This window comes from Dipodomys merriami, unplaced genomic scaffold (genome assembly GCF_024711535.1).
Source record: "Dipodomys merriami isolate MVZ:Mamm:240054 unplaced genomic scaffold, mDipMer1.0.p SCAF_204, whole genome shotgun sequence".
Taxonomy (NCBI): domain Eukaryota; kingdom Metazoa; phylum Chordata; class Mammalia; order Rodentia; family Heteromyidae; genus Dipodomys; species Dipodomys merriami.
Window position 1 is genome coordinate 1,035,061 of NW_027203427.1, and position 17,384 is coordinate 1,052,444.

At 38.3% G+C, this 17,384-nt stretch overlaps 2 gene segments (V, D, J or C); both read left to right on the top strand.

Annotated features, from left to right (window-relative positions):
• The first annotated feature begins 1,179 nt into the window (after positions 1-1,179).
• Positions 1,180-1,968, top strand: LOC138833367 (immunoglobulin kappa variable 2-28-like). The segment is given in 2 exon segments: positions 1,180-1,228; positions 1,619-1,968. Coding segments are annotated over 2 exon segments (399 nt in total).
• A 3,590-nt stretch (positions 1,969-5,558) lies between these two features.
• LOC138833368 (immunoglobulin kappa variable 1D-33-like) lies at positions 5,559-7,599 on the top strand. The segment is given in 3 exon segments: positions 5,559-5,600; positions 7,040-7,125; positions 7,277-7,599. Coding segments are annotated over 2 exon segments (372 nt in total).
• The last annotated feature ends 9,785 nt before the right edge of the window (positions 7,600-17,384 follow it).

The following is a 17,384-nucleotide window of genomic DNA, read 5'->3' on the forward strand; positions in this document are numbered from 1 at the left end:
CAGGCAGGACAAGGAGGGTCTCATACAGAGTTAATAACTTTTCCAGGAGCAGACTCTGTAGAAAGATTAAAAAATAGATGTTGCAATAGTCTCACTAACTAAATGAAAGTAACTGGCATTCTTGTCCATTCTGTCTTATAGAAGATAGAGAAATATTAAGAATGCTGTTGTTAGTCTGGTGAAGAGTTATGCTGAAGAAGTGTCATTCCATATTTACTGATTGTGAAATTGACTATGTAAAATTTGGTTTTCTCTGTCATTTTTCTCTTTCATTTAGAAATGTTATTAGTTCACCCTCTGTAAGGAGGATTTTATGCTCTGGGTTATTTTGCTTTGACACAAGTAATCATAAGAACTTAATTTATTAGGCCCTCTATGAAGGGCCTTTTTTTAAATCTCTTGTAGGGATTGAACTCAGGACCTGGATGCTGATCTTGAGCTCTTTTGCCCAAATCTAACACTCTACCCCTTTCAGCCACAGCACCACCTCCAATTTCTGAATGATTAATTGGAGATAAGAGTCAAAAGGGAACTTTCAACCTGGACTGGCTTTGAACCATGTGTTCAGAACTCAGTCACCACAGACATGAGCTACCAGTGTCTGGCTTATAAAGAACATCTCTAACAGTTGTTGATAACTTGCTAATCATAAGTTAACTTTGTTTCAGTGATGTCAGATTAACTCAAGTATGTATTTGATTTCCTTACCTAGTTGTACCCACAGTGGTATTGGATAGAAGTTTTGAGAAACAATGTCAAATGAAATCTGTGCACAGTATCTTTCTCTAGAATAACCAGAAGAGGGCCAATCAAATTGACCCTTCAGCAAGACTCCCCTGGACACACATTTCAATGGAATTGGGCCTCTAGTGTTTTAAGTTGACAGGGTCAAGTACACCACATCCTCCCTGAAGATACAGGCATCAGGGGAGAGGGGTCCTTTTACCCACTGCTGGAGCCAGCCTGGTATTTGTGGGTCTTTTCTCCAAACACAGAAGAAATTTAAGTCACTTTCTTTACCAGAGAAATGCCCTTGCCCTCTTCTTTGTTCTCACATTGCTGCACCCACCTGCTGATTTGCATAGTGCTCCCCAAGGAGAACTTTCCAGCCCTAGTTTGACATAAAGGCTCATCTTGACCTTGACTTCACTGATCAAATCTCCTGGATTTCCAGCTAAAATGAGACTCTGTTCTTGTGTTCTGGGTCTCCTAATGCTCTGGATGACTGGTAAGGGCAGAGGGAGATGAGGATGGAAAAGGGGATTGAGGGTGAGCCCTCAGGGCCACTGCTTCTTGTTTGTATTCTGTTCATGGCTTAGATGCACAGAACTTGTCCTCTAGATTGGGGCAGGTGAAGTTAATTATATGAGAGTGATGAACATCCTACATGGAACCAGTTCCTGAGCTTTGTTGACAACTATGACAAGTGTGTAGAGGGTAGTATACATGAGATCTAGAACCTCATTTATGCTTTTTAATATTTGTATAAGTTTTGAAATATTGAATGCTTTTAGGATAGAAGGAAAAACCATGAAAATGATTGGGAATTAATATATAACCACAGAAAAAAATTACATACCACATATAACCTTGTACTTTTCATTTATTTTAATTTCAGGATCCAGTGGCGATATTGTAATGACTCAGACTCCACTCTCCCTGCCTGTCACCCTGGGAGAGACTGTCTCCCTCTCCTGCAGGTCTAGTCAGAGCCTCATAGATAGCGATGGAGATAGCCTTCTGTATTGGTACTTGCAGAAGCCTGGCCAGTCTCCAAAACTTCTGATCTATTGGGCTTCCAACCGAGCATCTGGGGTCCCAGAAAGATTCAGTGGCAGTGGGTCAGACACAGATTTCACACTGCAAATCAGCAGGGTGGAGGCTGAAGATATCGGAGTTTATTACTGCATTCAAGATATAGATACTCCTCCCACAGTGATGCAGTCCTTAACAAAAACATCTCTGTAGGGCTTGGCCCAGCTGTCCTATTTCAAAGGTTGTCTGAGGAGCAGCATAACACATTCTCTGAACTGAAGCAGTAGTTTGAGTTTGGAGGACCTAACAGAAGATATCATACCAGTGTAGGAGTCATCACCTTGTGATGCTCTGACCTCACAGATGGAAGAGATAGGAAACTTTTCTTCATCCTCTCACCTGACCCAATTATGGCCCTAGTGTTTCCCCAGTCCTTGCCTCTTTTCAGGAGTCTGATTATTGACTTAAAAATATTACATCTGTTCTTTCAATGATTATACAAATCCCAAAATGAAATAACTCAACAGGAACCCATGGAAGGAAAAGTAGTTCTGGGAGATCTGCTTCTCGAAATGGTGAGTGAAATGCACAAAAAGCACAAGTACTAGGGCTTGAGCTTAGGGCCTAGAAGCTGTTTCTAGCTTTTTTGCTGATGCTCTACTACTAGAGCCATAACTCCATTCCTTTCAGACTTTTGCTGATCAGTTGTACATAAGAGTCTCTTAGATTTTGCTGCCCACACTAGATTCAAACCATTATCGTTAGATCTTAGCTTACTGAATAGCTAGGATTATAGATGTGAGCCATCAGCATAACCTTATCTTGAATTATCAAGCCTCTTCACTTCCCCTCATAAAGTGAGATTCTCTGCTCAGCACTCACAACTGATGATGCTCTGTATCCATGTAAGAACAAAGGGAGATGAGGAGGGACAGGTGTAGGGAGGTAAGTTCTGGTGTCCCCTGCTTCCCAAGTGTTTGTGTGCACATGTGATTGTACAGGTGTGGCCACCAGGATGGACATGGGAAGTAAGTATCTGTGAGACTGAGGAAGTATTTAGAAGGAGGAAAACTTGAGCTCTGGGAAAGATTCTGTCATAACTATAGTCAGATGATACTGAAAAATACCAAAAACCTTTTGGCTTGCTTCAAAATATATATATGAATACTTTTTGGCATACAAGTCAAAATCATAAGCACTTTTACTCCTGAAATAAATAGTAAAAGTCGAATATGAGCTGAAAATTTTCTCAGATTATGAGAATTGCCAACACCAATAGGTCCAATGAATTTAACAAAACTTAAAACCAAAATTACTAAAAGTGTTTCAAACATAAAAGTGCACAATGTAAGCTATAAATTACCAAGTTTCCATCTTCTGAACCATGTCCACTCACAGTTGCATGGCTATGGGTAGGACAATATCACCTTCACCAGGAGAATCTGGAAGTGAAGATGCTTCAGTCTATGATTCAAACTCTGTGCTAGCAATCACTAGCCTGGCTGTGCTGTGATGTTACTGATGATGTAACTGCTAACATGTGCCCCTGGATAGAGTAAATGTGAGCCACATATGACTATTTAAATTTACATTTTAGTTAGATTATAAACTAAACACTTCTGTTTCATCCATTCCATTTCAAGTGCTCAATGGGCATATGTGACTAGAGACTGCCAGATATCACTGCTCAGACATCGCCATTGCAGAATATTCTTTAGGAAGTTGTTAGTCTAACAGATTAATGCAATCATTAACTGTCCTATCTGAAGATAAAGATTTCTCATCTCTTGGTCTCATCTCTGTGCCTTTTTAATTGTATTTTTTGGAGTTCATTCTATATGATCTTTAATTCAGTTATAACATTTTGATGTCATTATAAAATGGTGTTTGAATATTTTTGAATTAGTTTTTTATTGTGAAAATACTGTACAGAGGGGTTACAGTTACATGAGCAAGGTAATAAGTACATTTCTTATCAAGCATTGTAGCCTCCTCCTTTTTTCCCCTACCATCCCTTCCCTCCCACCTCCACAACTACATTACCACCTTCACCTCGTAATTTGTAAAGTTCATTTTTCAATATAGTGTCTTCTACATCTCATTGTTACAATGGGTCGAACTGTATCCTTATTTAAACATTTTGGTTTTTTCCTTCCCTTCCATAAATTATACCGACATCAAATACAGTAAAAACAAGGATTATACCATGGGGGAGTTATAAACAAAGCAACAACAACAACAAATATTCACATTATACCCTATAAATATGTTAGAAACAATACCAAGCAAGAAAAAAAAAACCACTTGTGTCCCTATCTTGGGGTTCATTTCACTTAACTTCGTCTTATCTGGTCATATGTACATAGCTTTTGACCTTTTCTGCTTGTCCCAGACATTTACTAGTTATTGCAAATAAGAGAAACCTTGGGACCTATGTTTCTTTGGACCTGGCTTACTTCACTTAATATAATTTTTTCCAAGTCTTTTCATTTCCTAAAAAATGGGGCAATGTCATTCTTTCTGATGGAGGCATAGAATTCCATTGTGTATATAGACCAAATTTTCTTGATCCATTCATCTACTGAGGAGCATCTGGGTTGGTTCCATATCTTAGCTATGGTAAATAATCCTGCAATAAACAGTTGTGCTGGTAGTGTGGTCTTGTTTGTAAACATTTGGGTAAATGCTCAAAAGTGGGATTGCTGGGTCATAGAGGAGTTCTATGTGAAGTCTTTTGAGGAACCTCCATACCACTTTCCAAAGTGGTTGAACAAGTTTACACGCACCAACAATGCAGTAAGGTTCCCTTCCGTTCACATCCCTCCAGCATCTGTTGTTATTAGCGTTCTTGATTATAGCCATTCTAACTGGAGTGAGGTGGAATGTCAATGATGTTTTGATTTGCATTTGTTTTTGGTGGGGGATCTGTTCGTGGGACATGAACTCTGGCCTGGGCACTGTCCCTCAGCTCTTCAGCACAAGGCTAGCGCTCCACCACTGGAGCCACAGCGCCACTTCCGGCTTTTTTCTTTTTTCTTATGTGGTGCTGAGGAATCGAACCCAGGGCCTCATGCATGCAAGACAAGTGCTCTACCACTGAGCCACCTTCCCAGCCATAGATTTCATATCTTTACTTAATTACAGTGAGACCAGATTATATAGTTACTCAAAAGATGAAAACAAAGAAATAAAAGTATAATTGAAGAAATGATTATTATTGTTTCATGTATATATGAAACAATATATATATATAACAATATATATGAAACATGTATATAGTGGTTAAATAATTCCTAGTACTATTCAGTGATAGATATTGCACTTAAAAGAATCATTTTTATCCAATATTTCTATCCAATATTCAGATCTTTTCATCTACATAGTTGTTATAGGATAAATTAAAAATTAATTTATACAGTATATTTTTATTTTGAAATGATGACTCTTCTAAGATAACATATTGTGGTGGGTGAAGTTTTTTTATTGGGTTTGGAACATTGAGAATTAGGAGAGCCTGTATAGCCTGTATGGAGTGCTGGACTAGGTCATTCATGCCCATGTCAGGAACAGTTCTGACAGCCCTGGGAGCTTAATTTCCCCGGGCTTCTGGGGAGCTAACAGATCTCCACATCTAACAGATCTCATTTTGTTTTTGTGCAGAAGCAGCAGGTGAATGGGAACCACTGAGGAAGAGTGGAAGATGGTGCAATTTCCTGCATGTGACCACAGAGCCACTCAGGGTGCAAGTCCTGGTGCCTTGTGCACAATGAACTAGAAGCAGAATGAGGAGTCATACTTAGTAAGAAGATATTCAGGGTCTGCTCTACCCACAATAGAGTTGAAAGGTAAGTTTCTGTTTGATGCCTTAATTGCAATTTCAGTCACAGAGACTCTTCAAAATAAATAGAAGAAAATCTCTCATGATTGACATGGTCTGTCCTTTTCAGCACCACTAGCTATAGGCCTTTAAAAAAGATCTGTGTAAAAGAGGCTCAGTCAGAGCATGCAGCCTGATTAGAGGAGGAAGTTGGGAAGGTAGAGGTTTCTGTTGCCAGTCTTGAGATAAGAACAGACAGAGATATATGATGTTAACATAAAAATCCCTCCATTCTTTTATAAGAATCCCTTTCCATATTTGAAGTAATGGATCATTGAGCAGTAATGAAGGTGTTTCTGGAAGCTCAAATGGTATAAAACACACTGAACAGCCATTTCTTTCATGTGTTGATTTTCATATGACATATTGTGGATTACATATCTTCTGTAAATTGAGCATTCTTTATTTTTTGGGGGGGGGTCTGGTTGTGGGACCTGAACTCTGGGCCTGGTCGCTGTCCCTCAGCTCTTCAGGTCAAGGCTAGCGCTCTACCACCTGAGCCACAGCGCCACTTCCGGCTGTTTTCTTTTTGCTTATGTGTTGCTGAGGAATTGAACCCAGGGACTCAGGCATGCAAGGCAAGCGCTCTACCACTGAGCCACCTTCCCAGCCCCAAAACGTGAGCATTCTTTACAAAAGGTCAGAAAATTTAATAGCTTATTCATTATGTTAAGTAGTATTATCTTTAAGTAGTAGTACAAAGTACTTTTAGTTTCTAAGTACAATGCAGCTTGACTGCTGTCATACCATCACTCCTTTTATTATTCTCCTTAATACCTGCCCTCAACTTTCTTAGTTTCACAGGATCTGCATTGGAGTTTAGGTCTACATTCTCCCTACTTTCCTCCCTACATTCATCTACTCCTCCCTTTGATCTCCCCTCCACAACTTTCAAGTGCCAGTATTCATTTTAATGAACTGTGTTAGTTTATCTAAAGAGTTACATCATTGGAATTCTCCCATGTAAATGCCATACTTTGGTTAATATATTTGTTACCCTTGCATATGCTCCTCTATGTGTTTATATATGCCTTAATACATTTGAACTAGCTTCTACATATAAGAGAAATCATGTGTGCTTTATGTCTCTAAGCTTTACTTCATTAAACATAATTCTAACCCTGTACTTGCATTTTTTGCAAAGGATGAAATATCACTGTTTGTAATGTGACATTAAAAAACTATATCCAAATTTGCTTCAAGTTATTTCTACAGGTGCATCTGTACTGGCTTAATAACAGATGCAATCTCTTTCTCTGTGGACATACAGACAGCGAGGATGGTGTCTAGGCCCAGTTACTAAGAGAGTCAGATTTGCAGCTGCACAATTCCAAACCCCTACTGATTTGCATGAGCCCACAGCACAGTCAGCACTCTGATACCTTCTTAATAGGCTGTTCACCCCAGATGCAGGCATCAGTCTCAGTCAGAACACAGCGTGGACATGAGGGCCCTCACTCAGCTCCTGGGTCTCCTGCTGCTCTGGATTCCAAGTAAGGAAAGCCAATCATGAGGATTTCCTCCATGTATTGTAGTCACTGATACTTGGCTATTAATGAAGCTTTCTTATAGCATGCTTGGTTCTATGTATTATTTATTGATTTATTGATTCCATGTATGTATTTATTACTTTTCCAATGCCAGGTACCAGATGTGACATACAGATGACCCAGTCTCCATCCACTCTGTCTGCATCTCCTGGAGACAGAGTCACCATCAAATGTCAGGCCAGTCAGGATATTAGCAATGAGTTAAGCTGGTACCAACAGAATCCAGGGAAATCACCTAAACTCCTGATCTATGGTGCAAACAGGTTACAATTTGGAATCCCCTCTAGATTTAGTGGCAGTGGACTTGGGACAGAGTTCACTCTTACCATCAGCAGCCTGCAGCCTGAAGACATTGCCACTTATTACTGTCAACAGGATTATGATAACCCACCCACAGTGATACAAGCCATAACATAAACCTCCAAGAAGCAGAAGTGTGAGCCTGGGCTGCCCCAGCTACTTTCCTCATGATTCCATTTGCAGGATCTGTCCTAGAAACATAAGATAGGAATTCTGCCCATGCTTACCTGGAACAGCAGTTCTCAAGGTCCAAAATTTTTGAGTAAATGTGATTGTAAGCTTCAGCTATTGGTGCTGGGCTGGAAATTGAAATACTAAAGTAAGTCCAAACTATAGCTATGGAAATACCTTATATTTATTTGTCTTTTAATTATGAACAGCTATTCAAAATATGGGAAAAGGCACTATTACATTATTATTTAATATATTTTATTTTACGATTTTGAAAAACTTTGTACATAAACTTTTTCAGCAAATAAAGACATTTTGTCACTTCATTTATCTGCTTCATGCCTTTTGTATTTTTTCTGTTTGGTTTTGGTTTTGGTTTTGATGATAATTTTTCTAATATAATTTGGAGGATTTTATTATAAATCTGGATACAGAAACTGATTGTGACATTTTTGTCTTTAATAGAAGTTGAGTGGTAAAATGGTAAATAGCATATTAATGAGTACAGTGTTTGTTGTAGAGTTTTGCTGATCATTTTTAACAAATAGCTATTTTTCATTATTTCTGGCCTGATGATATATCATGAGTAGCTGCTGAAACCTTTAAAAGCATTTTTTCAACTACTATAGAGACAATATAGAGTTTTTTCTTTAGACCAATTAGAATAATGAACTATAGCTATCATTATTTAATTTTGAAATAGACTTCTGTTGTGGAATAGTTTCAACCTGATAGATTACCTGAGAAGTAAGAGAAGGAAAATGAGAGAGATAGAGAGAAGAAAAGCTAGGATGTAGGGAGAGAGATGGATGGAGGTGGATGGAGGTAGAGAAAAGGAGGGACAAAGGAAGGATAAATTTACTCTATTTCTTTTCCTAAATTCCAGATTCACTTATTAGTCAAGCTGTCATTGCCAGGAGAATACTGAATTCAAAGGACAGCAATCCCACTAGAGGTCCAGCCATCCTGTGCTGTCATCTGAACACTTCAAGGTGAGGTGAAGATGATGAGTTTCCTGTGTTTATGCCCTCTGTCCTCCTCAACTGCTCCCACCAAGATTTACAGAAGTATTCCTACATGAATAAATCTCTGTTTCAATCTAAAATTCTAGGAATCTTTGACACTTATAGTAAAAACAATAAAGTCATTCATTTACAAAAAGAATGATGGAGAAACCTCAAGATAAAGCAGATCTTTTTTTAAGTCGGAATCTCTATAATTCTCAGGGTTCCAAGTGAACACATGTACACAATTTATGTATCATATGTATGTACATATACTTTGTGTGTAAGATATAGTATGTGATAATTAAATATACACTATATCATTGTATATGATGTAAAATATTGTACATAGGATGTATTATTAATGATTAGATTCTTGGGCATCCCTTACAATTGTTCTGTTCTAATTTTCTGTTTTATTTTTTAAAATTTTTATTGTACAAGTGGATGATATGCAGAGGGGTTACAGTTACACAAGTATGTTCATGAGTACATTTCCTTTTGAACAGTGTTACTTACCCCCTCCCTCATTTTCTCCCATTCTGTCCCTCCTCCTATCCCTACCCCCTGCAAGTGTAAAGTTCATTTCCAACATATTGTCTAGTGATTATTACTGTCATATTGTGCTCTTATTCTCTTTTATGCCATTCATGTTTTTTCTTAGGACTTATAAATTAATCTTTACCAATGCATAGGTAAACTCTTCCATTTTGTAAAACATTGTCTTACTAATTATAACTTTTACTTGGATATATATCTCACCATTCTGAAGGAATAACTGGAGGAAAAATCATTCTGAAAGAGTTTCTAGGTGAGTGTTAAAAAATTTCCAGTGTTGAATATCATGAGTTAAGTATTGGGAGAAAGGTAACCAAAAAGGTGAATTAAGAGCAAATAATAATGACAAATCATGGGACATTCTCTCTTTTATAGGCAAAGTTCTAACAGAGGATATCAGAGTAAATAGAATGACGGGGTGGAGATGTGGGATGATTAAAGGCCTCAGGGATTTGTTGCCATTGAAGAAAATATTTAGATTTATGAGATATATGATTCTGTGAGTGAAATTAGCTAAGGAAGCAATTGGGCCATGGACGGAAGAAGGCAAAATACCAGAGAAAGATACTGCAAAGCAGTTAACAATACTGTAACAGTTACACAAACAAGGACACTGAAACAGACAGTTAAGGAACTTAACTGATGCCACACTCCATTAAGCATGGGAGGGCAGGGCCACTGAGGCATATCATTTGACCTTAGTCTCACAGTGTAACAGCTGGACTGTGGCTATGGATGGGCACTTCACTCTGAGTCTATAAATACATACATGGAATAGAAATGGTACAAATGGAACTGCTTTCTTGAGACACATGCTGTAGATGGAAAAGGAGAGATTAATTTCTATTGGGAAACTAGAAGATGGACAGGGAGGTCATCAAGAGCCAGAGAACTTAAGCTAAAGCAAAGAGTTGCTTACACAGTCCAACTAGACATGCATGGCCATCCAATGAGCACAACTTGAAGGAGCAGGAAAACCCAAGGTACATTTCACATAGACATGGTTTCAGCCTGCTAAGTAGCAGAGAGCCTGAGATCACTGGGATTCTTTTGTTCATAACAGGTAAGTGCTTAGGTGGTTACTTAGTTTTAGTGTCTCTGTTTCTTAGGATTATAGGAACTGGTTGATAAGATTTTTCACCTTAATTCCCCAAATTTTCTTCGGATTTAGTCTAATGTTATATTAAAGAACAATTTCACTACAAATAACTTTGGGTGAAACTCATGTAAGTGTATGCTTCTAAAGTTGCACATGTCAAGTGCACATGCCATGGCCACTGCCATGGGATATCAAAAACACCTAAGAAGAATATGAGAAGTCCAGGCATAGTGATGCATACTTATAATTTTGGATATATAGGAGGTAGAAGTAGAAAGATCTCAGTCTATGGCCAGCTCAGGCATTTTTCATATATGCCAGATAATATCTGAACAATGAATTATGGCAAAAACAATTGGGAGTGTGGCTCAATGGAAAAGAGTGCTAGCCTACCAAGCTGTTAGTTCAAACTCTAGTAGTGTCAAAAAGAACTGTAAGACACAGATAATAAAAACTGTAATGACTTACACAGGAAAGTTTCTGTGCAAATACAGTCAAGATAACTTACAGTTCAATATTGATATATCAATTGAAATATCAAATCAGTGGATGCAAAGTTAAGTAAACTATGGACTAAGCTTGTGTCTCCCTGTTTCTCAGTCTAACAGAATGAAAGGCACAGCTCCTTGCTGGACACAGATCATTTTGAAACCAGATTTTAACCACCCTCCCTCTCAAAGTGCAGAGTCCTTGCTATATTAGGTCTGGCTACTCACTCCCAAATGCCAAGTACAGACATAGTGAAGGGCAGAATAAAAGAGATTTATCGTGACAGACATGGGAAGAGAACACTTTAGTATTTTTCAAGCATCTTTGGATAAATCCTTGTAACTCTTATCTCCTATTAAAAGCCAGAACTGGAGGTGTGACTCAAGGGCAAATATACCAACATTGAGTGAAAAATCCAAGCCAGAATGAGCAGGAGGCCTTGAGTTCAAGACCATGGAATAGCGCCTAAATAAAAAAAAGAATTTACAGGCAATAGAAGGCATTGAAAACATGAATTGTATTGAGGATATTATATGCATAGTAGTAAATGATAAACAATGAATTTCAAACAATACTTTTGGTTCTATTGGTGTTTGAACTCAAGTTTTCCTGCTTATTAGAGTCTACAACTTAAGCCACTCCACCATAATTTTTTGGTTTAGTTTGTTTTTCAGAGAACATCTTGTGATTTTACCCAGCTTGGCCTTCTGTTAAAATCCTTCTAAATTCATCTCCTGCATAGCTACAGAAATTTGCACCACCTGCCTCTGTGTGCTTTTGAGATAGATCTCACTGCCTTCCAGGGTTTTACTCACTAACTTAAAATCTCTGTCTCCAGTTTAGTTGGGATTGCAGGCATTAGTTACCATGTCCAGCCACAAATAAACAGTTATGAAACTTGTTACTATTAAACATAATGAGATAAATATTTGAAACACAAAATAATGGATGTAAGAAAAGGACATGACAATTACAACTATATTTCAATTGCATACATGTTGTCATGGACAAAATGAAATAAATATTTTGCCCCCAAACACTACAAATACATACACAAACACAAGGACACAGACCTCTATGAACAAATAAATTACATTATTTTATAAATTATTGGTTCACATCTTTTTTCGTATATATTTTTATTGTAAAGATAGTGTACTCACGAGTTACAGTTAAATGACTAAGTTAATGAGTACATTTCCTATCGAGCATTGTTACCTCCTCCTTTGTTTGTCCCCTAACATCCCTTCCTACCCTGCTTCCACTAGCATCCTTACCACCCTGCTCTCCCAATCCACCACATCAATTTGAAAAGTTTGTTTTCAACATGGTGTCTTGTACATCTCATTGTTACAGAGGGTCAACCTGTATCCTTATTTCAGCTTTTTGTTATTTCCCTTCCCCAAATTAGAAAAAAATTATAAAGAAAATGCAGGCACTGGAATTAAATATAGGGAAAACAGGGCTATACAATGGGGAAAGAAAATATAAAAGAAACACAAAAAATCAAATAGTGTATTATAAATACATTAAAAAACAGCAAGAAATATAGTGTCCATATCTTGGGGTTCATTTCACTTAGCATCAGGTTATATGGTCATATTTACATAGCTTTTGACCTTTTCTGCTCGCCCTAGATATATACTATTTATTGAAAATAAGGGAAACCATGGAATCTATGTTTGTTTGGACTGGTTTACTTCACTTAATATAATTTTTTCCAAGTCTTTCCATTTCCTAACAAAGTGGCTGGTCTCATTCTTTCTGATGGAGGCATAATCTTCGTGTGTGTGTGTGTGTGTGTGTGTGTGTGTGTGTGTGTGTGTGTGTGTGTGTGTGTGTATTATATTTTTTTGATCCATTCATCTACTGAGGGGCATCTAGGTTGGTTCCATATCTTAGCTATGGTAAATAATGCTGCGATAAACATAGTTGTGCTGGCAGCTTTTGTATAGCCTTGTTTGTGATCATTTAGGTAAATGCTCAAAAGTGTGATTGCTGGGTCATAAGAGAGCTCTATTTGTACTCTGTTGGGGAACCTCCATAATAATTTCCAGAGTGGTTGGACAAGTTTACAATCCCACCAACAATGCAGTAGGGTTCCCTTTTGGCCACATCCCCCCAGCATCAGTTGATACTAGATTTTTTTTTTTGTCTTTTAAATTTTTATTGTAAAAATACTGTACAGAGAGTTCCGGGAAGATGGCGGAGAAGAAGCTGGAGTCTAAACAAGCTCTCGCATAGAAAGCAGTTTTAGAGTTCCAGTGAACAGTCCTAAGCCAGAGAATTACACAAAGTGTGCCAGCACAGGACAGAGAGGGAAAATCCAGGCAAGGAGATAGATCTGAGTTCTTGCCAGCAGCTGCCACGGTGGCGGCAGCGGTGGCGGCAGGGACCGCAGAAGCCATACCTGAACCACAGAGAGTCCGGGACGAAGGAGCCAGACACAGCAGGCGAGCGGATTCTACTCAACACCAGCAAGATCTGACAAGGAGTGGACATCTTCATCCTGCAGCTCACAGACCAGAGACGAGCCAGGAACCAAGACTTGGCGTGAGTAGAAGCCTGACATCCTCATTCCTTCTCAGGGAGCAGAGGAGGGAAGGCCACGCCTACCCCCCCCCCCCCCCCCCCCCCGCCCCCAGTACCGGAGATCTCCATCTTGGATACCTACAAAGCTCGGCGGAGCTGCTAGCTCCAACTCAAGCCTTGGAATAAAAAGAGTCAGTTATCAGGTCACAAGAACTTAACGGAGGCGTGACCTGTCAGACTCAGCTCCACCCAGGGAAGTCACCCAGCTGGAGGAGGGGCTTTCTTCACTGGGTAATCAGAGCCAGAGGCTGCCCCTCCCTCTAGCAGCCTGGACAATCAATTGAAATTCAGTAAACAGAAACCCTGAGATTGGCTCCAGGCTGGGCTCTGAGTTTTTCACAAACTAGACAACTGGAAAAGCTACTATTTGTTGAAAGGCCTCAACCCTACTCAGAACCTAGCCTCATCACTGCATCTCCCTCTTTTGTGATACTCAAAGCAGATCTGCCTCCCATTGAACTAGCCTAGGACAAGTATCACAAAATCCTGGGTAAAGCAGAGCATTTTTTCTGCCTGTTCGAACAAACTGACTTAAGAAACCAACCAAGCCACAGGACCACAAGCAGACCAGAGACTCCAACAAGAGGCTGGTTATGGACACAAGTGAGATATAAGATTTTTCCCACCCCTCCCAGAAAAAAAAAAATCAAAGAACTTTTTTTTTCTCTTCTTCTTCTTCTTTTTTTTTTTTTTTTGGTACCTTATATAATTTTTTTTTTCTTTTCTAAAACTTTTTTTAATCTTTAATTTTTGCCTTTTTTTTTAAAAAAATCGTTTTCCAGTAACTTTTTTTTCCTCTTATAATTTTTATTTTAGGGATACGTGAGTGTGTGTTTTTCTTTCTTTTTTTGTTTTCTTTCTCTTTTTTTTTCTTTTTTAATTATCTTTTTGTTTTTTTGTTTAGCTATACTGAACTTCTGCTTTTTTTCTTCCTTTCTTGTCCTTTTCACCTTTTCCTCTCTTTCGTTCTTCTTTATGTGACTTATTCTTGTCCTGCACATCCTCAGATAAACTCGTAGTTGACTATTAGACCCTATCCCCCATTGTGTACACAATTAATCCACAATTTTATTACTCAATTCAAAACATCTGAGACTTAAATTCCTTAATAGCAGTACTACCTCTTTATACCTATATAATATTTTAAGCATTTTTATTTTTAAGTTTTTCACATCTCCTTTATATCCCTCTCCTTCTCTCAATATATTCACGTTCTCCTCTAAATAGATTGACTTCGTTTCTGCATAATATTATTAATTTTTACTTTTCTATTTTGTCTGGTCTCATATCTTTTCCTTTTCCCTTTCTTCTTTTTATCTATCTCTACTTTCATCCTACCCAACCTATCTCCTGCTTTGAGATAAGGACTTAGTTAACTCTCCCTGTGCCTTCCCACATCAATCTATTCCTATTTTTTACCCACATCTCTCCCTAACCGCAATAATTTCTGGTTTTCCAAATTCTTCTTTGTGATTCGCAGCCCATTAACATATAGTTGTTTGATGTTGAATAGATGTATCTGTTGAACTAGATTGTATCTGTAGACTATTGACTGTGCAAATTCAGACTTTTTTTAATGCTTGCCTTAAGATAGTGTTCTAGCACAAAATTGGTGCTATTTTCATCTCAAATGGGCAGAGTAAGCCGGAAAAACACAAGAAAATTGGCAAGTCCAGGTAGCTCAATTCCCAATCTTGATAATCAGGGGACAGAACAGATAATGAATAATCCAGAGGAGAGTTCCCAAATAGCTCTACAAACACTGCTGGCAAACATGATAAATGAAAAGATTGAAAACATACAAAGGACTCTGTATGAGCGTGATAGGGAGAGAGAGGTGGCAATCCAAAAGATTATACAGGAATATCTTAAGTGTGAGGAAACTACTCAAAAACTGTTACAGGATTTGCATGAGCAGCTTGAGAATACTTAAAGAGAAAGGCAGGAATGGTGTGAGCAGGCTGAGAACACTCAAAGAAAACTACAGGAATCCCATGAACGGGAGGAAGCTGATCAAACAGTAATACAGGAATTGAGAGAGCAGGATGAGAATACACAAAGATCACTAAAGGCATTCATGGAATCCATTAACAAAGAGCTAAAAGAAGTCAGAGAGACCACAAAGGGAATGGTGAATGGAACCCAACAGAAGGAATGGGACTTCAAGGAAACCATAACCAAACAACTAAGTGATTTGAGAATAAACACTGAACACCAAATTAAGGAACTAAAGAAGTTCATACAAGATCTAAAACAAAGCTTCAACAAAGAATTTGAAGCCATCAAAGATGACCAACTAGAAGGAAAAGAAATGAAAAACAAAGTAGAGAGTCTTGACAGAAGGTTAGACCATGCAGAAGATCAAACCTCAGGGATTGAAGACAGCCTAGACATTATAGAGAAAGAACATACAACCATCCAAGACATGTCCAAGAAATATGATAGATCTATCCAACACTTGGAAGACACCATCAGAAGGCCTAATCTAAGGATAATGGGTGTAGAGGAGCACCTAGAAACAGAAGTTAATGGTCTAGGAAATTTGTCTCTGCTAGGATCCTAGCAGAGAACTTCCCAAACATGCTTAAAGATAAGCCTATTCAAATACAAGAAGCTTTTAGAACTCCAAATAGACCAGACCAGAATAGGACATCCCACCATCACATTATAATCCACACAGGATCAATTCAGACCAAGGAAAAGATCTTTAAAGCTGTCAAGGAGAAAAGGTTAATCACCTATAAAGGGAAACCAATTAGAATTACCTCAGATTTCTCAGCAGAGACAATCAAAGCAAGAAGAGCCTGGAATGATGTATGCCATGCCCTAAAAACAAACAATTATCAACCAAGAATACTGTACCCATCTAAACTCTCCTTCATAATTGAAGGCCAAAAGAAAACCTTCCATAGCAAAGAAAATTTGAAACAAAACATCTCCACCAAACCAGCCCTACAAAAGATTCCTAAAGATGTCCCACACATAGAAAACCAACAAGACCACAATAAAGGCCAAGAAACTTCACCCAAACTGAGAATCCAAGAATCAAGGAAGAACCCAGTTTTCGCAGCCCCCCAAGAAGGTGGATAACATGGCAGGAACTCCCAAAATCCTCTTAGTCCTATCTCTTAACATTAACGGACTTAACCCTCCAATTAAGCAACATAGACTGTCTAATTGGATTAAAAAACAAGATCCTTCAGGAGTCACATCTTGCCCATAAAAACGAACCCATTTTCAATGTTAAAGGCTGGAACAAAATCTACCAAGCAAATGGCCACCATAAACAGACGGGAGTTGCAATCCTAATATCAGATAAAATAGACTTCAAATTAAAATTTGTGAGAAGAGATAAAGAAGGTCTCTACATACTAATAAAGGGATCTCTCCTTCTGGAGGATATTACAATTCTAAATATCTATTCGCCAAACAATGGAGCACCCAAATTTATCCAAGAAACACTACTTTCCCGCAAATCCCACATAGATCCAAAGACATTAATTGTTGGGGATTTTAACACACCACTCTCCCCACTAGATAGACCAACTTGGCAAAAACTCAACAGAGAAACTGCAGATCTAAACAGCTGTATAGATCAACTAGATTTAACAGACATCTACCAAACATTTAACCCAGCAGCATCAGAATACACGTTTTTCTCAACAGCACATGGAACATTTTCTAAAGTAGACCACATTTTAGGCCACAAAGCAAGCTTGTCCAAATTCAGAAACATTGAAGTCATACCTTGCATTCTCTCAGACCACAAGGGAATAAAATTAGAACTCAACACCAAAAGCCACCAAAGAAAGTCCGGTAACACATAGAGGCCATAACTTTGATGAACATTGATGCAAAACTTCTCAACAAAATTCTGGCCAATTGATTTCAACAATTCATCCAAAATATCATACACCACGATCAAACAGGATTCATTTCACGGATGCAAAGCTGGTTCAATATACTCCAAACAATTAATATTATTCATC